General features: G+C 33.2%; 1 protein-coding gene across 7 annotated transcripts in view; it reads right to left on the reverse strand.

Annotated features, from left to right (window-relative positions):
* Positions 1-26727, reverse strand: part of USP25 (ubiquitin specific peptidase 25) — a 132216-nt gene that overhangs the window by 68514 nt on the left and 36975 nt on the right. For 4 of the 7 annotated variants that reach the window (XM_045902648.3, XM_064580083.1, XM_045902650.3 and 1 more), the window contains exons 4-6: positions 25247-25370; positions 17344-17506; positions 7918-8004 (exon numbers count right to left, since the gene is read on the reverse strand). In XM_045902648.3, coding sequence (XP_045758604.1) covers positions 7918-8004; positions 17344-17506; positions 25247-25370 — 374 coding nt within the window. The remainder of the gene's footprint in view (positions 1-7917; positions 8005-17343; positions 17507-25246; positions 25371-26727) is intronic. The other 3 variants (XM_064580093.1, XM_064580097.1, XM_045902649.3) reach the window with 2 other exon arrangements.

A 26727-nucleotide genomic window follows, 5' to 3' on the forward strand; every position in this document is an offset into this window, starting at 1 on the left:
CAATTTCAGCACAAATGCCACATTTTCATAGCTAATCATGTTATTACCCAGCCAAGAATATCCATCCTCTCCTCATTCAAGTCTATTTATTATAATCCTTTCCATTCAGCAAGGCCCAGCTGCTGTGGACAGCAGTAACAACAGCCAACATTGAGTGCGTGCTAACTTGGTGCCAGGCACTGTTTAAGTACTTTTCCTCAATAAGCCCATTTAAACAAAGATCCCTCCTCCTCCATGAAGCTTTCCCAGACCCCTCCAAGTCAATGATTCATTTCTTCACACTCCACATCTACTAAAATGAATGTCTTTCACTGAGCAATGAATCACCAACTGGCACTGTCATGGGATGATCCTAATTATCACACAGTATTAGTCTAATAAGTAATTAGAATATATACTAATATTAAATGAACCTATCATCCTTCTAGTGCTCCTTTGAAATCTCAACTTTTGTTTCTCAACAAGACTGTAAACTTCTCAAACACAAGAACTTCTGTATTTCTTCCACAACTTTCTGCTACACAAAGCAGGCATTCAATTCTTACGAACATCTGATTTCACCAAACCCTCTAGAAAAACCAAGAGCCCAATATTATCAATCATGAACAATTTATTTTAAAACAAGAAGGAAATTTTTTTAAAGAATGTAATTCACATACCTCAGTGAAATATTTATGGTAACAAATCAAACAAGCAGTTCTTACTATAGTTAGCTCTTGCAATAACAATTTTAACAGATGAAGCTTATATATTTAAATATTAGAAAAAAATGTCTGAGTATATGGTTAGTTTTCTCAACATCATAAAACTGTAGGGGTGTGTATATGTGTATAGTTGCTGTCCAGAATAATATAATCCATATAGAAATAGCTGTTCCTAGAATGCATTAAAAAAAAAAAGGAGTCCTAAAAAATAGGCGTAAAGGAATAAAACATGTGACTCCAGATACTTGTCAACCGATCCAAAAACAATATACCATTACAGCAATCACAAAGTGCATTATCTGAATGAAAATATTAATTTATGGAAAACATGGATTTTATGTAAGTATAATAAATTCCATCATCAGGGCGCCAGGGTGGCTCAGTCAGTTAAGTGTCTGACTCTTGGTTTTGGCTTGAGTCATGACCTCAGGGTCCTGAGATCAAGCCCTGCGAAGGGCTCCATGCTCAGTGGGCAGTTTGCTCAAGATCCTCTCTCCCTCTGCCCCTCACACCCTCCAACCCCCGCACTCGCTCTCTCTCTAAAATAAGTAAATCTTTTAAAAAAAAATTCCACCATCAATGATAAAGTTTAAAAGTTCTAAATGAAAGAAAGCTAATCTATGATTTTTCTGTTGTACTTCATACTCCAACACAATTGCCTTATATAAATACTGGGTTTTAAAAGTGTAAACACAAAGAATTTTAATCCAAAAAATAATTTTCAGAAATAGCCCTAATTTCCTGAAATCAATTTCTCTTTCTTTTATCACCACACCTACATCAGTGCAGTTTTTTGAGACATTTCAAGGATGAAATAAATGACTTTTGAAAAATAACTCAATTTCTGCTGAGAAGCATATTGGAAAAGTAATATAATAATATATAGGTAATACAATGAAACATTTTTGCTCTCAGCCAATTTCCGTGGCTAGAAAATCATTTTGAATTTCAAAAGGCAAAATTGTAATTGATGTAATTTATTACTGCACATAATAAAATATACAATTTTATGAACTTCAGACATGTAAACATCCGTAAACGCATCACCACAGTCAAGATAATGTACCTATCCATCACACCCACAAGTTTCTTCAACCCTTACTCCCCTCCTCCATGATCATCCCAAAGCAACCATGGTCACTTTATAAAAGTTATATAAATCAAACCACACCCTATGTACTTAATCTGGTTTCTTAAAACAGAAGAATTATTTTCACGTTCACCCACATGATTGTGTGCATTGACGATTCGTTCTGTTTTGCTGCTCAGTGGTGTTCCACTATATGGCTGTCCCACACTTATTACCAAGTGACCTATTCCGGATGCTGTGGATATTACTTTAAGTGTCTCTGTGTAGACATAAGTTTTCATTTCTCTTAAGTCAAAACCTGGAGAGGGCCTAGGTTCTATGTAGATGTCTTTAAGACACAACCAAACCATTTTTACAGAAGCGTTATACTATTTTATATTCCCACCAAAAGCATAATGGGAGTTCCAGGTCCACATTCTACAATATTTGGATATGGATTATGTTTTTAACTAGTTCTTCTAGTGGGTCCAATGCGGCACCTCTAGTTTTAATTTGCATATTCCTGTAACTAATAATGTCCAGCACCTTTTCCTGTAGTTATTTACAGTCTGCATACTTTCTTTGGTGAAGTATCTGTTCAAATATTTTTTCCAATACAGTAATAGGTTATCTTATTATTGAGTTATGCAAGTTCTATATTCTAGCCACAATTCCTTTATCTGATATATATTTTGCTAATATTTTCTCCTCGTTGTGGCTTAACTTTTCATTTTGTATATTTTTTTCCAAGATTACAAGTTTTTAATTTTGATGAAGTCCAATTACTCAATACTTTCTTCTATGATTTGTAGCCTTGTTTAGCCCCACTTAAGAAATCTTTTAACCCAAGACACTAAAATTTTTTTTTCTTCAAAAATTTTTATAATTTTCGGGGCGCCTGGGTGGCTCAGTTGGTTAAGCGACTGCCTTTGGCTCAGGTCATGATCCTGGAGTCCCGGGATCGAGTCCCGATTCGGGCTCCCTGCTCGGCGGGGAGTCTGCTTCTCTCTCTGACCCTCCCCCTCTCATGCTCTCTCTCTCTATCTCATTCTCTCTCTCAAATAAATAAAATATTTTTAAAAAAATTTAAATTTTCATTTTCTTTTATATCTATAATCCATTCTTAATTTTTTTATATATTTGAAAAATAAATGACTATGTTCTGTAAGGGTTGAGGATTATCTTTCTATGACACCATTAGTTTAAAAGATTTTCCCTTGCCTATGAATTGTTTTGTCAATTTTAATTAAAATTAAACTCACCCTATATATATAGGTCTATTTCTGGACTCTATTTGTTCCATTTATCTATAGAACTATCTTTTCACCAATAAGAATGCCTGAGAGTTGATTCCTCCAACACTGTCTTTCTTTTTAAAATTATATGGCTAGTCTACATTCTTTGATTTTCCACATAAATTTTATTACTTTTTTAAGATTTTATTTATTTGACAGACAGCCAGAGAGGGAACACAAGCAGAGGGAGTGGGAGACAGAGAAGCAGGCTTCCCGCAGAGCAGGGAGCCCAACGCAGGGCTCGATCCCAGGACCCTGGGATCATGACCTTAGCCGAAGGCAGATGCTTAATGACTGAGCCACCCAGGCGCCCCTCCACATAAATTTTATGTCAATTTGTCAATTCTTGTGAAAAAAGTCTGCTGGGATTGCACTGAATCTACAAATTAAATTGGGGATAACTGATACCATAACAATATTGAATCCTCTGATCATTGAACATATCTACTTCCTTAATTTCTCTCAGCAATATTTTGTAATTTTCCATAGAACTTTACCCCTAATAGTCCACATTTTATGCTACTGTACATAAGTATTTTTAAATTAGATTTCCCATTGTGTTGTATTTAGAAATACAGTCAATTTTTGCATGTTCGCCTCCTATCATGTAACCTTGCTGAATTCATTTCTTGGTTCTATCTTTATTTATTTATTTACTTACTTATTTATTTAGTACTTAGGATTTTCCACAGACAATCAAGTCATATACACAAAAAGAAAGCTTTTTTCTTCCCTTTCCAATCTTCATGTTTATTTCTTTTTCTTGCTTTATAACACTGATTAAGAACTCTAGGCTACTGGTTAACAGCAGTGGTGAAGGATTACATCCTTCCTTATTCCCAATCTTTGGGGCAAAGCATTCAGTCTTTCACCATTAAGTGTTATACTAGTTGTATGTAGGCTTTTCATAAACAATCTTTATCAGGATCAGAAAACTTTCAATTTCTAGTTTGTGAGATTTTAGATACACTTGTTTTTGTCAATTTTTTTTTTTTTAAGATTTTATTTATTTATTTGACAGAGAGACACAGCGAGAGAGGAACACAAGCAGGGGGAGTGGGAGAGGGAGAAGCAGGCTTCCCGTGGAGCAGGGAGCCTGATGCGGGGCTCGATCCCAGGACCCTGGGATCATGACCTGAGCTGAAGGCAGAAGCTTAACGAGCCACCCAGGCGCCTCAAATTCTCTTCTTTATCTACTTAGATGATCATATGGTTTTTCTTCTTTACTCTGTTAACATGGTGAATGACACTGATTTTTGAACACTAAACCAATCCTGCAGTTCTAAATAAACCTTTCCAGTTGGCAATGAAGTAGCATCCTTCATTGATATTTCAGGATTCAATATGCCAAAAATCTGCTACAACTTTTTGCTTCTATATTCATGAGGAATACTGGTTTTTAGTTTTCTTTTCTTGAAACATCTTTTTTCTATTTTGGTTTCAGGGTAATAATGCTGGGCTCATAGAAAGAATCGGGAAGTTTTATCTTTTCTTCAGTTTTCTTGAAAAACATGTAAAGAATTAGTATTATTTCTTCCTTAATGTTTAGTATAATTTACCAGTGAACTACTTCACTGTTGAATTTTTTTTTTTTTGCTGAGTAGGTTCTTAACTAAAAATTCATTTTTAATGTAATGTAAGGATATTGTGTTTATAATATTCCATTATTCTCTTTTATTGTCTAGAGAATATGTAGTGATATCCCTCTCTCTGATTCATTATTTTGCTAATTTGTTTATTCCCTCTTTTTTCTTGCTCAGTCTACCTAGAAACTCATTAATTTACTGATCTTTAGAAGCAGCTTTTGGTTCCATTAATTTTCTCCACTGTCTTTCTCATTTCTATTTCAATGACTTAGCTCTTTATTATTTTCTTTCCTTTACTTTCAAATATTAAAGTGCTTTTTTTCCTAATTTCTTGATGTGCAAAATGATGTCATAAATTTGAAACTATCTTCTAATGTGTTTAGTTCGTGTATTTTCCACTAACCACTGCCTTAGCTGCATCCCTCTAATTCTGGTATGTCATATTTTAATTTTTATTGTTTAAAATATTCTAAAATTTCCCATCTGATTTGTTCTTTGTCCCCTGGGTTACTTAAAGGTGTATTACTTAATTTCCCTACTATCAGGGGGATTTTCTAATTATCTTTCTGTTGTCAAATTCCACCTAATTCCACTGTGGTCAGAAAACATACTTTGTATGCTTTGAATCCTTTAAGATTTACTGAAACTTATATACCCAAACTTGTTACTTTATTCATAGCTAAAGACAGAAATTCCAGAATGCCTCTGTTATTTGTAAAATTCAAAACTCCTTCAGGTATTTGCTCATTGGTATTTAACTAAACACTTTCCCTTTTCAAATGCTTCTCATCTCTGAGGAGTGGAAAGTATGGAAATATTGTTTATTTGGAAATATTTGCTCTGAAATCAAGACTTTAATTAATATAACCTATGAGTAATAAGGTTTTAGCTATTTATATGGAGATTAGCTCTATTATGAATTTATGCATCTTTGTTTTCTCAACATTTAACATGTTTTGTTATCAGTTTGTGACTGTTTAAGCCAAAAGACACTATGTGTGGGAGTGGGGAGGGATGAGGTGTTTACAGTAAGAATCCATCTTTAAATTTCTAATAACCTCACAATTCTCCTAGACATTAAAATTACAAACAGTACAATAAGTATTTATGTATAAAATTAGTTTCAACTTCTAGAATAACCAAGTCTACCTAAAATACAAACTGACTTCAAAAACTACATCTCTTTCTCTAACTCAATATGTATGTAATATTTATGACTGATTTACCTGCTGATAAAAAATAACCTAAAAAAAATCCTGATTAGCAATGCATGCAAATGACATCTCTGTGATCTGACCAAAGTGATCCCCAAGGGTATTCTGTATCTTAGCACATTACTTTTCAAACTCAGTGTTGCAGTAAACATTACATAAGTTGGATATAAATTCACTATTAAATAATAAGTGGCAAGAAGACACACTGACACCTTTTTAAAAACCTGTCTTTTATCACCTCAGTTGAATGTAGCACCAATCAGTTTTGCTGATAACTATCTCTAAGTCACACATGTTTGCTTCAGAAATGTCAAGTTATAGTATGTATTGATATCCCCATGCCAGATTAAATAACCTCACTTGTGGAACCATTTTTTATAAAATTGCACAGAATTCTTCTAAATAAGTGTCCTTTTCAGAATGGAAGTAGAGATCCTGTTAACTCCTTAACCTGAAGAGACCCCTGGACATGCTGCCCCTTCCATTGCAAGAAAACAAATTTCTCTAGAAAGGTGCTGAAGATTGGATTTATGTATTTCCCTAGTACTCAGCTGAACAATTTTAAAACCAGCTCTGATACATAAGCATGGATATCACAATTGTTTTTTAAATAGGATTATAAAACTGACTTGGTCTTACTCAATGTTTTGAAGAATAAAATAAATTAACTCTGTAAAGCACTAAAATCCAGAAACAAAAAAGAAAAGGTCAAGATACTATGAATACCTAATTGGAAGCAATATTTCCAAATAATGTCATGTAAATTATAAATCTACTTCAACTGAGATACCAGAAGAGAGAACAGTGATTACTAAACAAGTTGCAATAAAGAGAATCAATAGTCCAAAAAGTTTCACGGCAAAGCTGTAATGAGTGAAGGGGTTTTGCTTAATTTCTCTGGAGGTCTGTGGGGTTGTCAAGTGATCTGGATTCCCTTCTGAAAATGGCTTGTTTACCAGCCTGATACTTTATAGCTCAAAGATTATAGCCTGAAAAGCAAGCTATAAATTGTTATATTCCCACTAGCTTGCATTATAAATGTTTCATGTTTGCAGAACAAGTGGTTTTCAAATTACACATTAAGAGAAAAACATGATTTAATTATGTATCATTAATACAGTAAGTCACACAAAGTTCAACACTTTATTGAAACCTAAAACTTGAACTTCTTTGTGCAACCAGTCCCCTTTAGGGCTACAATTTCTTTATGACAAGATCCCTAGAGCCCCAAACATTCACGTACATCACCTCCATAATTAACTTTTTCCATTAAGTATACATTTCTGCATCAGTCCTATCCTTGAAAAGCTAATATGAATACAGTAACTAACATCATCTGAGGCACTTACTATGTACTAGGCACTTCTAAGCCCTTTGTATGTTTTATCTCATTTAATTCTCACAACCCTATAAAATAATCACTATTATTATTTACACCTTTCAGATAAGGAAACAAAACAGGCAGGTCAAGCCCTAGGTCCACAGCCAGAATACCCAGGCAATCTAGCCCTGATTATCTGTGTGCTCTGTCACATTATATTGCCTAACAGTATTAACTTACAAAATAGAAGTTACAGATTTGCACTGCAAAGACAGCCAGTGCAACACTAATCTTTTAAAAGGCTCATCTACACAAACAGTTGAAAGAAATTTTTATTCCCACCCAATTTTTCAGGAGGCAACTGAAGAAAGACCTTGAATTATAAATTGAAACCTATAAAGTTTACTGAAATTTGACAGTACAAAAAAAAAGAAAAAGCAATTACTAAAGTGACACAAAAAATTGGCATATTACTGACACACGTGTGAAGAAAAATTCGTATTTATATTACACTGATGAAGAACAGAAAGTTACTATAGTAACCGAAATTAATGGGTTGATATTCAAATTTAACAGTTCCAGATTTGATGAGACAAACTGCCCCAAAACCAAGCACAGATAAAAGAATAGGATGACCTATATATATACACATATATACATATATGTATATATGTATATATGTGTATATATATATATACACGATGCTTAAAAATCTTTCATAATTTTACCTTTTGATTTCGGGGTAAATCTTGAGCATTTGACGGAGGCTTGTAATTCAGAACTAATCTTCTAAATTCCAAAAGATTGAATAATGACTGAAAAAGAACAACAATTTAAGATAACCTAAGGGAAAATTCTATTAACAGAACTATAAAAATATGACTGGTCTCAGAGATTTATTTTTGACTATACTACTTATACACAGGATTGTTACCACTAGCACAAGGCCTATTTTCTCCTAGAGAAAATGTCAAATTTCTTATATACTGACACACTGTTCTTGATCATTAACAATATTTATTGTAGTGGAAAGCAGAAAATTATATGTGGACAATTCAAAAAACCTACTATATATCATATTATTAAAAGCCGTCTTTCTTTAGGTGCTTAATAAGCAGTTTCCTCAAAATAAAAGGTTCACAAATGCAAAGTCTAGAACTTTTTAGATGTATTATGTTCACTGAGTTATCTTGAGGTATCAATTCTACCAAAATATAGTACAAATAAATTTATGGGCCAGTCGCTAGGTGACAGAGACATAAAGAAATTACTTATTACCTCTATGCTCAAGGAGACACACAGCCTAGAAAGCACACAGATATTTTAACAATAGAAATTTGACTCCAACATACAATAATACTGATCTCACAGAGTGTGAGAGCATATGAAAGCCACCCACGGAAAGGCTTCCTAGAACTATTTTTTAAACTATTGCCTGTAACACATTATCATCATGGTGAATATTTGTCTAAAAAAATGAAATAAAATACAACTGAAAATATTAAAACATGTCATACATAGTAAACGCACCACAGAATATTGTTTGCAAAGTTTTCATTGTACATATTTTACATACACATATATGTGTTAAGTGCTTTACAATATAAAAAATATTCCCTTCTGGGAGTCACAGTTTACTACCCTTGAAAATCACTGTACAGGAGGCAATAATGTACGAGGTCTTAGCAAAGCTGTGTGAGCCAACGTGATAGAAGATAAAGGTAGCACCACAAATCAATGATAAAATAAGGTTTTGTTTAGGAGCTGGGTGTTGGGAAAACTGGCCCACTACATATAAAGAAAAAGAATCAGATATAGATATATATAGATATGGATGTGGTTTAAAGACCTAAATACAAGAGGAAAAATCAAAGCTGTAACGGAAACTATAGGAAAATATTTTGGTTATCTTGGAATCCACAAGTATTTCTTTATTAAATATGAACACATGAGATAATTCATTTATTCAGTCATTTAATAAATATTTATGGAGCACCCACTACATGCAGACCTCAAGGGAGACAGGCAGCAGAAAATAAAACATTGAGTCTCTGACAAAATAAGAATAGCATAGAAAGTGAAGAGTATGTAATCAAAAAGAAAAAGGATTCGAGAAGCATGTGCTTTCAAACACAGCTGTGTATCAGAGTAATTGTGGAACTTTAAAAAATACCTATGAAGCCTCTCAACAAAGATATAAAGTACCACAGAAAACTCTGAAGTACATCAACAAATCAATGGATAATTTCAAGAAGGGCAAGATTAGCAATTCAGATCTTCCTGATTTACGATGGTGTTACATCTAGATCAACCCACCCTAAGATTAAAATATCATTAAGTTGAGGGCGCCTGGGTGGTTCAGTCGTTAAGCATCTGCCTTTGGCTCAGGTCATGATCCCAGGGTCCTGGGATGGAGCCCTGCATCAGGCTCCCTGCTCGGGGGGAAGCCTGCTTCTCCCTCTCCCACTCCCCCTTCTTGTGTTCCCTCTCTTGCTGTCTCTCTGTGTCAAATAAACAAATAAAATCCTTAAAAAAATAAAATAAAATATCACTAAGTTGAAAATGCATTTTATACACCTAGCCGACCAAACATCATAGCTTAGCCTAGCCCAGCCCAAAAGTGCTCTGAACACTCACATTAGCGTAAAGGTGGGCAAAATTATCTAATACAAAGCCTACTTTATAACAAAAATATTGAATATCTCCTGTAATTTATTAACTACTATACTGAAAGTGAAAAAGAGAATGGTTGTATGGGTACAAAATGGTTGTAAGTCTATCAGTTGTTTACCCTCATGACCATGTGGCTGAGTAGGAGCCCGCATCACCAGAGTATTGTACCGCATATTGTTAGCCCAGGTAATGATCAAAATTCAAGGTAAAGTTTCTACTGAATACACACTACTTTTGCACCACCATAAAAAATCTAAGTTGAACCATGATAAATTTGGGGCCATCTATACTCTCAAATGTTGCCAAATCCAATAAAGGGCAAAAAACTAACCTTTGGATTTGGCAATTGGGAAGTCACCTTTTCAGCAGAATGGTAGAGGAAGAAGAGCAAGCAATGGGTAGTGAAGAAATGGGATATAAAGGGAACAAGTATGGACTGTTTTTAGGAGAAATTTAAATAGGAAAGAGAATAATGACAAAATAGGATAATCCCAATCCCATTTCTCTGCTCTAAGCTCCCATTGGGGAACATTTTCCTTCTTCCTGAATACCTTCCTGAACAATTAGAATTTCTGCTGGTGTGGGCCTACTGGTGATGAATTATTTTCACTTCTGTTAGAGTGAAAATTGTTTTTCTTCATTTTTTGTAAGATTTTTGCTGGTTATAGAATTCTAGACAGCCAGTTATTTTTTCTAGCACTTTAATGACAGAATTTCTATTGACAAGTTAGCTGTCAGTCTAGTTCTGCTTCTTTATAGAGGTGATACAGGCATACCTTGTTTTACTGTGCTTCCCTTTAATGTGTCTTGCAGATACGGTGTTTCCTATAAATTGAAGTTTTATGGCAACCCTATGTCAAGCACGTCTACCAGCACCATTTTTCCAATAGCACTTATTCATTTGTGTCTCTGTGTCACATTTTGGTAATTCTTACAATATTTAAAAATTTTTCACTATTATTTTATTTGTCATGGTGACCGATGATCAGTGATCTTTGATATTACTAATGTAATTGTTTTGGGGCATGTGCAAACTTAATCAATAATGTTGTAGGTGTTCTGATTGCCCCACTAACTGTCCATTCCTCTATCTCTCTCCCTCTCCTCAGGCCTCGCTATTTCTTGGGACACAACAATACTGAAATTAGGCCAATTAGCAACCCTACAAGGGCCCCTAGGGGTTCAAGTGAAAGGAAGATTCAACTGATGTGGCAAACTTCACTGCCATCTTATCTTAAGAAATTGCCACAGCCACCCTAACCTTCAGCACCCACCACCCTTGTCAATTAGTAGCCATCAATATTGAAATAAGACCCTCCACCACCAAAAAGATTATGACCCACTGAAAACTGCATTTTTAGCAATAAATTATTTTTTATTTAAGATATGTACATTGTTTTTTTAAATATAATGTTACTATATACCGAATAGCATAAACATAACTTTTATATGCACTGAGAAACCAAAAAATTCATTTGCCTCATTTTGTTAAGATACTCACTTTATTGTGATGGTATGGAACAAAACCCATGTATCTCCAAGGTATGCCTGTACATCTTTCCCACCTCGCTACTTTTTTAGGATTTTCTCTTTGTCTATAGTTTCTTCCATTTTATTAAGATGTGCCTTGGTACAGTATTCTTTATATTTATGCTACTCGATTCCTACTGCTTCCAGAATCTGTGGCTTGATCTCATTTAATAAATTTGGAATATTCTCAGTCATATCTTCAATTATTTTTTTTGCCCTGTTCCCTTTTTACTCTCCCTCTGGAACCATAAATACACTATGTTAGAACTATTCATCATGCCCAAAATATCTCTTATATGCTCTTATCTGTATTTCATGGCTTTAGTGTGAAAATGTTCTTCAGACCAATTGTCCAGTTGACTAATTCTCTCTTCAATTGTGTCAAATACACTGCTAAAGTCATCCATTAATTTCTTAACTTTATTTTTCAGTTCTAAAATCTCTATTTTGCTTTTTTTTAATAGTTTACTTTTCTACTCAAATTCTCAATCTTGCTTTTAATTCCTTGGTCATATTAATAGATATTATAAACAATCCAATTTTCAGGTTTCATACTGCTGGTTATTTTATCTTAATTTTTGGATATACCTTATTTCCTAGTATGATTATGACTGATTTGAGTGCTAAACATTTATTTTTATGTGAAAAGTAGAGAAAATTCTAAGTTCTAGATAATAGTACCTTCTACAAGAATTTACATTTCCTTCTGGCAGGCAGCAAAACTGGGCCATTTGCAATCCCAGATCAACTTAAACCAAACAATTCTGAGATGCACTGGGATTCAAAAACTATGAAGCCTGGCCTATTTTCAGTTCTCATTAATCCAAGGTTCTAGCCCTCTCGAATTTAACAAAAGTGTTTACTAACACTCCAAGTCTGTACAAAACTTTGCTTACCTTCCCAGCCACTCAGCAGCCACTTCTGGAATTACTCAAGGATAAAAATCAACCCAACAAATGAAGCTTATTCTAAAAATCCAGTTTTCTCAGAGCTTAGCCTCAAAATCCCACACTGCTTTAGTGTTATGTGATATAGTCTTCAAAAGTTGATTTGTTGTTGTTGTTTTGGTTTGGTTGGGTTAGATTCCAACAAAATACCACCAGGTAGACAGTCTAAAACAACCTAACAAGCTATTACCCAAAGTAGAACTTGTGACCATTACAATGAATCATGGAAATTAATGTTTTTAAGTCACTAACACTGTATCCTCAATCACAGTCATAATAGTATTGGTCAACATATTTCTTCAAGAAAGATGGGAAAGGGTAATTGTCACCACTGCCTAAATTGTGTTTGTGATTGATGCACCCTGAAAACAAGTATCCTTTCACTCAGTCCAAAGCTAAAAGGTATATTTGAAGAGCACTTGGTAAAATGGAATTTGGTTAAACTCTTGCTAATAACAGAAAGCTATGAGAGATGAGATTTCAAATAACTTGTGGAAGACAAAGAGTGATGACAAGAGAGCAAAGGGATATAAACTGTCTATAATGAAGACACTGAGGAGAAGCAAGATCAATTCTCCTTGGTGGATTAAAAAAAAAAAAAAGGAATAGTATCACTAAAGTTCAAGGTAAGGTAGGGACTGAAAACAGATGGCATGATTAAAAGATAAAAGTCTGTATACAGAGCAGTTAAATCCCCATGTCCTTCCCAGATACAGAAAGGTCAGACAAATACCACCTCCTTCTGTGGGATACAGGATATTTAGTCTTTGGATATAATTGAACTAAACTGACTTGGGTTCAGAAAAATCAGTCATAGTGTGTGAGAGGGAATAAGATTCAGGGCTACAAATGGGAGGATTAAGTAAAAACCCTGCAAAGTGATCCCCAATCGACCCTTCCACAATCTCCTTTCCCTTAGGCCTGCTTTGGAAAGCCAGCAATCATGCTTAAAACACAAAGAATAGGAATCCAGCTTGGACTTGAGACAGAGAAACCTTCCGTGGTAAAGGGAAACAAATTTAAAAAAAAAGAAAGAAAGAAATAGAGCTAATATGTTTACAAATACAGAACATATCATTAAGACCACAACAGAGATGTTAAGAGTATTTACAAAACTTTAAGAATAAGTATATACAAAATAGAAAGAAAAAAAAGGTGTCTTCCTGACAACACCAAAAAAACAAAGGATTACAAAGGGCTACTCCCAGTAAATCACTGTAATGTTTACAAAGTCATAGAAAAATGTAAACACTGACTACTGACTATTTTAAACTTACGCTATAACTATGTTGGGAATGAAAGAAAAGGCAATTCTAGGTATGTGAAATGAGACAGCTAAATCCCCATTTATCTCATCAGGAAGGCATGTCATTTAGAAAAATGAAGATAAAAGGAAAAACAGCTAGAACTGGTTGTAGTTGTTATTAAGAAGCAGGACTGTGAAGTAGGGAGGTTTGGGGCAGATTACTACTGTTTTTCATCATAAGCCTTTTATTGCTATGGAATTTTTTATTTTCTCTTTGAACCAGGTACTTAAATTTTTTATGAAAATTAAAGATTTAAGAGCAAACAATGTGAATAAACATGTTAAATGATATCCTAACATTTTTTGAAAAATTGCACCATCTTCTCAATCCCATTCATCATTAGAGTGATAAAAGCATCTTAAGTCTTCAATTCCACCATAAATAATATATCCTACTTTTTCCAATGTGTCAAACACTGTATTCTATACTGATATAAAACAATAACCTAGAAGATGTGTTCTCTGCCTTCAGGATGCTCATATTTTAGTCAAACCGGAGTTACATGACTTATGAGTAAGGTGACCGACCATATCCTTTATCTTCCAACTCACAATTCTTTTAATTCTGAAAGAGAGCTTTAAGACTTAATAAGAGGCACCAGTAGATCTACAAAAGAAGTAAACTGGAGCTGTACAAGGCAAACTGAGAAGGATGAACACCTTACTTCTGAGCATCTCAGAGGCATCCAAATGAGAAAGGTACCAAGGGTCATCATGAGAATCCATAAATTACACCCCAAACTAGCAAGAGAGGAGTATGCTTCTAAGTAGCTACCTCATTCACTGATACCCTAGTGGAGAAAAAGCAGCCCCCATTAGTCCTTTCTAGGTGTAAGTTCCAGGATAAAAATACTCCTGACAAGCTAAGGGGTTAATGCTCAAACTAGAACAGTCAGGCTAATATTGCTACCATCCACAAGATTATTTAAGCCATCCTCTGTCCCATCTTCTCCCTATTTATAGTCCCTTTCTGATACTGTGTCCCTTTTCTCCCAAAATATTGGTCCCAGTACCTAAAAAGACAAGTATAAAGCTGTACCCTCTGTAGCCTATCCCTGTTACCTATTTTGCAGTTAGAGGTTTATTATCCAAGGAAATTTCTATAATTGGCAGATATACTTACAAGGAAAAGAAGTCCCAATTGTTTCACACTAGTCCTGCCAACTAAGTAAATTCCATCCCTGAGAAAATTTTGTAATTGAAACCTTATAGTACATTTACATCATAGTTTGAACAAGTTCCAATTCACTTGGGAAAATACAATAAGAAACTTCCAACACTAACAGAGATTTCCTGCCCCACTTTTCTTTCATAGGTGAAAAATTCCATTTATGATGATAAACTTTTACATCTCAGATGGTATCTGTGGAATTAAACAATAATGTCACAAAATGAAAAAAATAAAAGATTTCAATTACTAGAGATGAAAATGAAAAGTTACTTAAATAGAATACAGTAAAATTACAGTAAGGAAAAAAAAAAAACCTGAAGTGATCTTTTGACAAATTCTTCTTCCCATCCACACTTTTCCAAAACCTGAAGTTTATAATATATTTCCACACACCTAAAGCCAATGATCTAATACTTCATTATAACCCAAACTTTTCAAGGCTAGGTCACTTCTCCTAGGTATCCAGATTTCTCCAAAAAGAATTAAAAAATATATTATTAACAATAATCCCAAGAACCCTATACTAGCCTATTTTAGGATGCTACCAGTTAAACAGCCAGTAATTTAAGGAAAAATTTAGAAATCAGTAAAAATTACTTCAATTTTTAAATAGGACAAGCAATTTTTTCCAGCCCATTCTCCTCCCCACCAAAAAAACCAAAAATTTGAAAAGTAAAACAAAAGCTAAGATCAGCAAACACCACTTAGAGTAGAAATAGATGTACCACTGTTTCAAATTTGAACTAAGATACTGAAAGAAGTTTATCCTATGAAAACAAAAAGTGGTTATCCCCATTTCTGTTAGTATGAATTTAGTTATCATTTCAAACAGGCCTTTCTTACAACATGGTGTAGAGAAATAAAAGGCACCTATTCTAACTAACAAATACTGACTATTTTTAAGTACTTTCTTCTAACAGGTTTCTGAAAGAGGCTTCTAATGAAGGAGCCTCACTAATTGGCCATTATAGTGTAGAGATAGCACCTACTTGTCCAAATACAGGCAGCAAAGTGTATTCATAAAGACTCATATCACAGCCTTAAAACTGTGCTTCATACTTTTAAACGATGTCTAAATTATAAAATTTAAATTGGACAATAAATGTAAAAACTCTTACAGTGCAAATAAAGTGAAGCAAGACAAAAACTAATAAAATTTTAGATATTATGAATATCTAAATATTCATTAATAATTAATCAAGGATAGGAACAAAGGTATTATTATAGATTTATAATAATTCAAGTATTCCTTAACATTTTAATAGCCTGAAAAACAAACAGTATAGCATATCGCTAACTAGTATATGCCAAAGAATATTAAAGAGTGAGACATAAATCTAGAAAACCAAAGTTAATCAAATTGTATGGTATGACGTGCCACGCAAAAAAGTGGGGGGAAGTTGGAAATTGTAACACTGAAGTAGGAAAAAAGTTAAAACTACAGATTAATCACCTAGAGAACACAATTAACAATCTTAAAGAAAATGAACTAAATAACCAGAGTTAGCTGCTTTACTATCACAAAGAAGTTTATGCCATCATACATACTGGCTTGGAAAGCTACAGAATGAAGAGATGTTTTGAATATAAAAAGAAATGGCATACAAAATGATTTAAATAGTACTCATCAGGAATACTAAATAGTAAGATACAATTCAACTGCATTAGGAAAATTAAACAAAATATTTTTAAAGGGTAATAAAAATTAATTATTCATAGATTGTTTTAAGGAAATTATTTAATTCAATGTTTTATAATCTGATGGATAACATTATCAATGTCTAACTGAAAATGGTAAAGAACTAAAAATAGTAAAAAATAATAATAGTCATATCTCATAAAAGAAGAACTAAAAAACAAGAAAGAAATCTAGTCCACATTAAGAAGATGCATAACTATGCATACAGAAATTCTTCACTTTAGAATAAGGATCTCAAGAAACATTTCATAAGGGTCTTCTAAGTTAAAAAAAAAAAAAGTGTTACTTTTAACTATTAGTATTTATTCTTTACATCATTCTCACATATGCATTGAGAATTACGTCAATCTATACCCTCCTCAAACAAAATACCTCCTTATATTAAGAAGAGTATTTAAATGACTATAATTCTATGAATAACATTTTCCATTATATACAATAAACCTGATTTGATTAACAACAACAACGAAAACAGATCGGGTTTCATATCTTGGTTATCTCCTCAAAATTTGCAGAGAATTACACACAAAAAACGTTTTTCACCCTTTCCACTCTGATAACAATTCCTAACAGGGAGGGAGCAGAGATTAATTTGAAATAAGTGAAAGGCATAGGCAGTGCTCTACTGTCAAAACTCCATACTGGGGGTAAGGATAAGGGAGAAGTGAGGAGTCCTACAGTCCACAAATGAGTTCATTAGACAGAAGGGCATATTAAAACCTTGCCTGCATTTATGTTTAAAGTACACGATTTAAAAGAAACATAACCCCAATCCACTTTCCATTGCTATCATACCCACCAAGTTAAGACCTGTGTGAAGATCCTTACCTGAATAACAGCACTAAACCAGCAAGTATTGCCAACATTCTTCAGTCCCACAGGAGCTTTGTCTTGCCTTTTTCTATCATAAGGGTTTCGAGAATCCCTCCAAACTTCCGTAGGTGTTCTCTTTAAACATGCTTTATTTTCTGCTATGCTGGCTTCAAGAACTCTTAAGCAATGGGGAGAAAATGATGAAAAAAAGAAAAATACAGTATTAATTTCATGCCATACCCAAAGAAATAACATACCACAAACAGGATTTTAATTACTTAAGCTCTGGATAATGTATTTGGGGAAGTACTATTAAACACTGACTTTACTCAAGTAGAAGTTAGTTTTCTTTAAGAATATAGCAGTGGCAAACATATCAAGAGACATGCAGCCTTTTTTCCTAAGAAAAAAGGAAATCTCAAATGCACAAAGACAGTGTTATAAAACAGAAAATATGTTAAATTATGTTTCAACGAATTCAAGGTTTAGTACCAGGAATATAGATAGCACCTAGGCAAGTTTTCTAAGAAATCACTATAGTAAATATTTACAAAATAACAAGACTAGTTTTTTATAACAGTTGCTTCGAATCATTAGGAAAACATTAAAAACTGAACAAACTGCATTTTTACTCCTTTGACCATTAATTTCCCTTTTCTATTAAAAAAAAAAAAAGCTAAGGTAAATTCTAGGGTTCCTCTCAGTTCTAGAGATCTAGGACTCTATGACAGCTAACTAAAGAGAATATTTATGTGTTTACTTCTTCACCCAAAAGTTGACCTACATACATATCAGAATAATAAAAGGTTTACCTCTTCAAAATAAGCTTACCTACAGAGTATCTTAGTACACCTAAACATGGCAAGAATAATGCTACTTTGCTTAAAGAAGCATTTACATGCTGTTCTTGCTCTTAAGCATGCAGCAACATGCTGGAAAATCCTGATTCCCACATCTGAACTAACAAAGCATTTTGCCTGCTTCAAGACCTAGGTTATTAACTACTCTAAATAAGCTAAGTAATTTTCAGGTGTCTTAATTAATTTTGGGTTAATTTTAAAAACCTCAGCAAGAATGAGTTTTTCCAACATTATGGCTTAAGAAAATCTCATTCAGGGACGCCTGAGTGGCTCAGTCGGTTAAGCGGCTGCCTTCGTCCCTGGTCATGATCCCAGGGTGCTGGGATCGAGTCCCACATCGGGCTCCTTGCTCGGCGGGGAGCCTGCTTCTCCCTCTGCCTGCCTCTGCTGTGCTCTCTCTGTCAAATAAATAAAATCTTAAAAAAAAAAAGAAAATCTCATTCATGCTATACCATCTTTATTTTAAAGATTTTGCCCTATCAGATTAATGTCAAATTAATATAGCTATATTCCTTAATTATGGAGAAAAAGTAAATTATACTTTTATCTCTAACAGCATTATTTTCAACATGATGTTAGATACAATGCAGTAGGATTCAAACTTATCATTATTTAAAATAACTTATATGAATACAGGATAAGGCCTTTCTTTGGGAATCAATGAAACCACACCCCCAAAAATAGCCGGTAACAACAACATGATATGTTATAATGCAAAGATCAAAGTACATTCACACATTTAAAAATGAACAATTTACACTTCTGTAAACTATTAAAAGTGATCCAACATTAGCAGCAGTACTCTGCCCAAAAATCAGCTCTTACATGCAACCACAGTCCCTAGGAGGCTTTTTCTTATAAACTATTTACCACTAGAAGGTACCACAATTCCTTGGAAGGTATTTAGATAGGTGAATTGGGGCGGAAGAAAATCAGAATTTATCTAGAACACCCCACTGTTACCAAGTTTTCAAGAACGTAAGGGGAAGAGAAAAAGTCAAAAAGCCAACCTGAAAGACTTCCTACTGTTCAAGCTGTTCAGTTCAGCATAATAAGAATAAACTGGAACAAACTGATTTTGTGCAAGGAAACTAAGTTTATGCTCAAAGGAGAAAAGTTAATACATAGTATATAAAAGCCAAATATAACACAAAAGACTGCTGTATATAAGAAGGTATATTTAATTTTTTATTGACTTTTATACTGAGAGTTTTCACTTGACAATTTTGTTCTTTTTGTAATGTACATGTATATTTAGAAGTATAAATAAGGGAAACTTATTTCTACCTTGGTAATTAGAGATGAATGAACTAAAACAAGCCATGCATTCTGGGAAAAGTAGCAACAATACCACAAAAACAGAAGAATTAGCACCAGTGGTCATATATAAAAGATATCTTCAATTCAGTCATATGGTAGATCTCATCATTCATCATAACAAAAATATGGACTTTAAAGAAATAGGTTTATTGTAATATTCCTTAACCATACCATATGGCACAAGTTACTAAAAGATATGGATGAAAGAATACCATGACTTTGTGATCTTCTTGATTTAGAGCTTATAACAAAGTTTTATATCACCAGGGATTTAAAACATGCTTCAGTAAGTTTCCTACCACCTCTTCCTGGCTCCTAAAAAACTATGAATACATTTACCATACTGCACCAAAATTATTTATTACTCAGCATCTGAAGGGTAGAAACACAGAGCTGTTTCATTCCTAAAGCATACATGATAAATACTAGGGGCTAAACAAAGTTTGAAGTAAATGGATGATTAAGATATTAGATGTTGCTATCTCTTTGCTATTTTTTTAGCAAAAGCCCAAGCTCTAGCCCAAATATTACTCTATTCCCAAGGCCCCATCCCTTTCTGTAGTCCAGTATTGGCAAAATGAATATAAACTTTCTATAAAGCCAGGTGCTACACAAGGGTTCCTTTACTGGCCTCACCAAAGTAAAGCCACTGATACTACCCAGGCTTGGAAGTATAAAGTATGCAATAGCTACAAACCCAGGTATTAAGTCTGTCAGTAGAGGAAAAAACAAGAAAAAAATTAACACTGCAAATCTCAGAGCTCAGAAATAGTTATAACAAAATACAGCATGCCAAGAAAGGCAACCCCAAAAGCCACAAATCAAAAACCAATTCTCACTACCCGTCACCTGCTTTCTTATCTTCCCAACACTGGTCATGACCATGCAGCAAGATAAAAGGATAACAAAATGTTTTGCCCTTTTCCTTCCACACTCTATATGGAATATTTAAAGCACTTAGTTATGATAAATGTTCACCTCCTCATTAAATTTTTATTGTACTGATTTTGTTTTTTGGGTTTTTACGCTAGTTTTATGTTTGTATTGTTTAAATTTAAATTACTTAAATTGCATTATAGCAGTAATGTTGAAAACATCCCACTTTAGATCATCTAAGTACATTTAAGGAAACATACTCACTGAAAGACATACACATCATTTAAGCTGAGGAAGGAAGGAAGGAAGAAAGAAACATTTTTTTGATTTCATTTTTTTTTTAATGATATTATTAGAATCACACTAAATCCATGAGTCAGTTTAAGGAGAACTGACCATTTTTACAATGTTCAGTCCTCCAGGGCACCTGGGTGGGGCAGTCAGTTAAGAGTCTTGACTCTTGATTTGGGCTCAGGTCATGATCTCAGGGTTGTGAGACTGAGCCCCACGTGGGGTTCTGCACTGGACGTGGAGCCTACTTAAGATTCTCTCCCTCCCCGTCTCCTTCTGCCCCTCCACTCTCTGCCCCCCGCCAAAAAATTACAACGTTCAGTGCTCCAATTTGTGAAATACATTTCCAATTATTTACATATTCATTAATGTGTCTCAATGATATCCTCCAATTTTCTTCTTGGAAGTTCTTGCACATTCATTAAATTTATTCTTGGTCTTTCACAGTTTTGTTATAAATGGTAGCTTTTTAAAATTCCTCCCTATCATTCTTTTTTATATATAGAAATAGTTTTTGCATATTGATTATCAAACAGCTCAAAACATGCTTTTTTTGTAAAGAGTACTTTATAGAGGGATAATCTGCATATGATAAGATACACAAATCTTAAATGTACAGCTCAGTGAAACTTTTTACATATGTATACACCCATGTGATCACCACCCAGATCAAGATACAGAAAATTTCCAGGATTCTAGAAAATTCTCTCATACCCTTTTTTCAGCCAACAGTGTCCTCTCCACCTGCCAGAAAATTAACATTCTGACTTCTATCGCCATAAATTCATTTTGCGTGTCCTTAAACATCACATAAATGGAATCACACAGCAGTTACTCTTTTGTGTCAAGTTTTAATTGTTTATAGTTTTTAGTTATTATCAATAAAGCTACTATGTACTCCTTTCTCAAGGGTCTATACCTAGGGGTGGAAACACTAAGTATAGCATAGTATATGTTGAAATTCATTAGAAATCCCCAGTTTTCCAAAGTGGCAATTCCATTATACATTCCTACCAACAATATGTGACCATTCCAGTTACTCCATATGCTCACCAACACTTGGTATTTTCTATTTTTTCATTTTAGCCATTGTGATAGATATACAGTGGTACCTGTTCTCTAATGGGATGGCTCAGCAAGTATGCGCTACCCAGATGACCATCACTGCTGCAATCTACCATCATACCCAGCAGGGCAACATATCCACAATCATATGTTGAGGACAATTTAAGAGATTCTATGTTTCTGACAGAGGCTACCACTGCCTGTCAGACATGTGACTCCTGCCAAAAGTTGACCTGTCTCATGATGAGGAATGATACACTGTATGGGGTGTGACTCCTGCCCAATTCTGGAAGACTGACTACAAAGAACCTCTGACCACCCACCTCTCCCCTTACTCACCCCAACCCTTCTTGGGACTATCAGTGTGCCTCATTATTGACACTTTTTCAAGTTACAGCATTGCTATTCCAGTCTTATCAGTCAACTCTGACCACAATCTTGCAGCCCTTGAAACTAATCTGTTTCATATTTTCAATTTTTCCAGACCACTTTTAATCTGACAGTGGTGTACCTTTTTATCATAAGAGCCACTCAAAACATGGAATAATAAGCATTCTATGGATCTTCAACAATCCACAGGCATGTGATATTGTTGAGCCCTAGAATTATTTTCACAAATCAATTTAAAAAGATTTGTAATTGCCTCCCTCATCTACTCCTGTTCAACACATCTTCTTAAGGCAGTTTCCTCTCACAACAGCTTCCTAAGTAATGATCAGGATGAAAAGGGTGGGAGTTATAGAAACCTATTTTAAAAATTCAGAATCCCACCCACCCTAACCATTCCTTGACATGATGCTTTTTTCTTTGTCCTAATGACAACTCTAGGCCATTCTGGTTGGGAAAACCCCCAGGTGGCTCCCAATCTTCTACCCAATTAATTCAAAGTCATTTCATGAGGCAAGTCATTTTCACAACAAACACAACACAGACACAAATCAATTACAATGTAGTTTATTAGCAAATTTCAACTATCCATATTCCACTTATTCCCTATCTAAGCATTAGTAACCAAGAGATAATTAAATTAATACATCCAATCCTGACATTAAGGAGTAATTATATTAAGAAGCACACTTTAAAAATGTTCAATTTCTTAAGAAATTTCACCATGAAATTTATGAGTACTTAAACAAAGGGTTTTAAGATATAAAAAGATAGGCTGTAACTCAAATAATTATAATGTAGTATTCCAAATGTATGAATTCATATTAAAGTATGTCTGCTAAAATATAACCATCATCAAATGATTCGAGGAATTTGGCAAAATTTTGTTATGTGAACTTAAGTAATGAATAAATATATACTTTTAAGCATGATATATATGCTTTTTCTTAAAAATACATCATTTCCCCTTTTGAATTTAGAATCCTAAGCCTATTAATAAACCCATAGGAACAAATATCTCTTTGCCAAATGTTTAGCTAGAATTCTTACATTTCCTTTTTTCTGACACAAAGATTTACATATGTGCTTATTAACTGCACATTTTACATTTAACACTTTTTTAACTGTAAATTATAAAATCTACACATACCACAAAAAACTTGTATTTTGTAACAGTAAATTAATATGACATTTACTTCTACAGAACATAATTTTATGCAACATTTTATGGCATATTACACTACACCAAATCTCTGTAATGTACAATAAAAATATTTATAAAGTATTCACTATTTTAAGAGTTTATTAAAATTTAGAAGACCAAGAATAAAAAAGAATACCATCTTAAGAGATATTTATTTCCATCTAGACAAAAATGAGTATCTAGAAAAATATATAAAATATACATTGAACTTTATAACAGATTAGGAATAATTTTAATCCTTTAACTTTCAAGTTATTTTTACTTATTAACTAATTAGTACGTGCTGTTTTAATTTGAAAACACATGATACAAAACTACTGCCACTATTTATAAGTATATAAGCTTCCAGACTTTATTCTATTTATATACTAATATAAATTCATTTAAACAAAAATATACATATACTTTTAAAAACAGGATTTGGTATATATTTAGGTATGTATTATGGCATAAATTTATGTACAAATATATATAATACATATATAATATGGTATATGTTCTATTTTATAATTTTTTACACATAATAGATGATATCCTTTAAATGATATCCAACTCATGTATTTCACGTTTAAAATATTTCTCATCAAAGTTTAGTCAAGTTTTATAATTACTCAAGACAATTATTTCATTCCAATCCATTGTTTGAAACAAACCTAATTTTACAATTTCTTTAAATCCTTCAGAAAATAAGCTTAATTACAATGTCTAAAGATAATGTATGAATTTTTGGTTTTTCATTTAAAATTACTGGCATTAATTGGTATTACCCCCAATTGAAAAGGACAATGAATTTTAATTTAAGTCTTTCCATCTTACTATAATGTCTTATGAAGTAACATTTCCAAAGTAACATTTAAAGATATTAAAAAGTATTACTAAGAAAAATTATGTGCCTGCTAAACATAGCATTTTGAGACATCTACCACCACACAGTAATCTCAGATTACTTAGAAAGAAATATACTAATGATACCATGCTAAGGGAAATTATCTGAGAAAGCTGGTACATCCAAACAATTTGTATTAAAGGGAAAAGAACACTGGAGTCATAAGATTTACTTTAGCTGTGTATTTTTGGAAAATCATTTAACCTCTTAAAAGATCAATTTCTTCTTCAATAAAATAGTTACCACTACCTCCATAGAGTTCTTTAGAAGATTATATTATATTTTAAGGATTTTTTTAATCAACACTGTTTCATGATAAGGTCAAATTTATTTGTATTTGATCCATAAATGAATCAAAAGGTTTCAAACTAAAAAGTTTTCATTATTAAACCAAAAGATACATTCTATCACACATCTTGGAATCTTGCCCATTTCTTAGAAAAAAAAAAAGCCTACAAATATACTATTATATTATAGATCAGAAGATGGAGAGAACTAAGGCCCGTGGGCTAAATTCAGCTGGCAGCCTGTTTTTTTAAAACGAGATTTACTGAACCATAGCCACACTCATTAAATTATGTATTATCTATGGCTGCTTTAGCACTACTATCCTAGAGATAAGTAATTGTGACAGGAACCAAATGGCCAACAATATTGCCTGAAGTATTTACTATTGGCCCTTTACATAAAATGTTTGTTGACCCCTGCTATAAATGACTACAAACTGAATTGGACAATGTATCCAAAAGAGATGAGGGAAGAAAAAACAAATCAAAAAAATATTAAAATATACACCTAAATTAAATGCCTCATATTGCCACTCCAAAATCCTAAAAATCTAAACTCCAAATGTAGTCAGAACTAGAATATGGAAATTTTAGTTAAAAAAATATAAAAACAATGCTAAAGTTTACTAATGGGTTTATTTAGAATAACAAAGTATATCTTTGTGCCTCTTGAAATTAAAGCCAATTATTATTTCTATTATAAAAAGTACTTATATCTACTTTATACAAATTATGTTTTTACCTGCTAATGGCTTGCTCCTCATCAGTTATTCCAGTCTCCCTGAATGCCCTGTTTGATTCCGCCAAACTCAAGGCAATTGCTCTCTGAAGATCATCTTTATCATCTCCAGTGAGATCAATCACATCTGAAAAGCAAAACTATCTTTCTCAAAATTAAAAGTCAAACAAAATGAAGGTAATTCTTATCATGGGGATTTTATACCCAATATATCTTTTCAAACCAAAGTCAGCACCAACTTAATTCTCCGTAAGAGCCTCTCTGAAGAGAATGCAAACACATTTTAAATTGGTTATAATTTAAAATTTAATGTTCTTCCCTAAAAAATATGCCTAAAGCATAAAGAGCATAAATATTTTTCACTGCACAGGAATCTCAATATTTACTACAAAGCCTCTGATTAAAAGCTAATAAGCAGAAAGACTGCTAAAAACAGGATTTTACCAACAAAAATTGAAATCAACATAATTAAACATTTACATTTATGCTTTCTGAAGTTAATCCAAATATACATACATTACAGTTCATGCATACTACCACCTAGACATTATCTAACGAAGTATAATAATTAATAACTAAGATCTCCAAAATTATGCTTCAGAACTAACTGACCATAAATACATAAACAAGTGTATATGTATACATTTTTTAAAGACTGGAAGAATGTATTAAACTGTTAACAGTGGTTAATTTTGAGGAGGAGGGTTATGGGAAGAGGAAGTATCAGGACCTTTCACTTTCTATTTTAAACACTTCTCTACCATCTAAATTACTGAATGAACATGCAGTCCTCTCCATTAAAAAAAACTTCTCATTTCACAAAAAGAAATATACAAATAAATGATATCGTTTTCTTTTGTTAGAAAGAAAATAGTCTTGATGCTCTAAGTATTCTTTTTCCAAAGAATAGCGGCAATAGCCATTATTACCCTCAGAAAAAAACTTTTTAATCCAATTTTCCAATATATACTGGTCAATTTCCTTCACTCAAAAGATGGCAATAATACCCCCATTATCATAAGAACCATAATATATTGCTAAGTAGAGGGTTACAAAACAGTATGATAAGACAGAAAGCTATAGCTTTGTGTGCTTAGGCTTATGCTTACAGGTATTTTGGGTACATTTTATATTCATTTTGTTTATTTGTATTTGAGATACGTTAAAAATTACATTTTTTCTTTGTAATCTTATAAAAAAAATTTGCAAGAGGGGAAACATAAAAAGGAGTAGGGGATGGGAAATAAAATGCCTGCATTTTACCATCTGACTCTAGGGTTATATGTAGTTACTCAAAAAGAATATGCCACACTTACTGAGAAAGAAATAATGTATATTGACAGTTTCAAAAGTCTACTTCTATTGTTACCCACACTTTCTCTCTGAAGTCACTTACAAAAAAAAATATTAAAAATAGTAGAAATAATAGTTGGCTATGGAAGGTGTTTTTTAAAGGTCTGTAGAGAGTATAATAAAACTTCATG

This window comes from Mirounga angustirostris, unplaced genomic scaffold, assembly GCF_029215605.1.
Source record: "Mirounga angustirostris isolate CCGP_5_RB_7025 unplaced genomic scaffold, mMirAng1.0.hap1 SCAF_1, whole genome shotgun sequence".
Classification (NCBI taxonomy): domain Eukaryota; kingdom Metazoa; phylum Chordata; class Mammalia; order Carnivora; family Phocidae; genus Mirounga; species Mirounga angustirostris.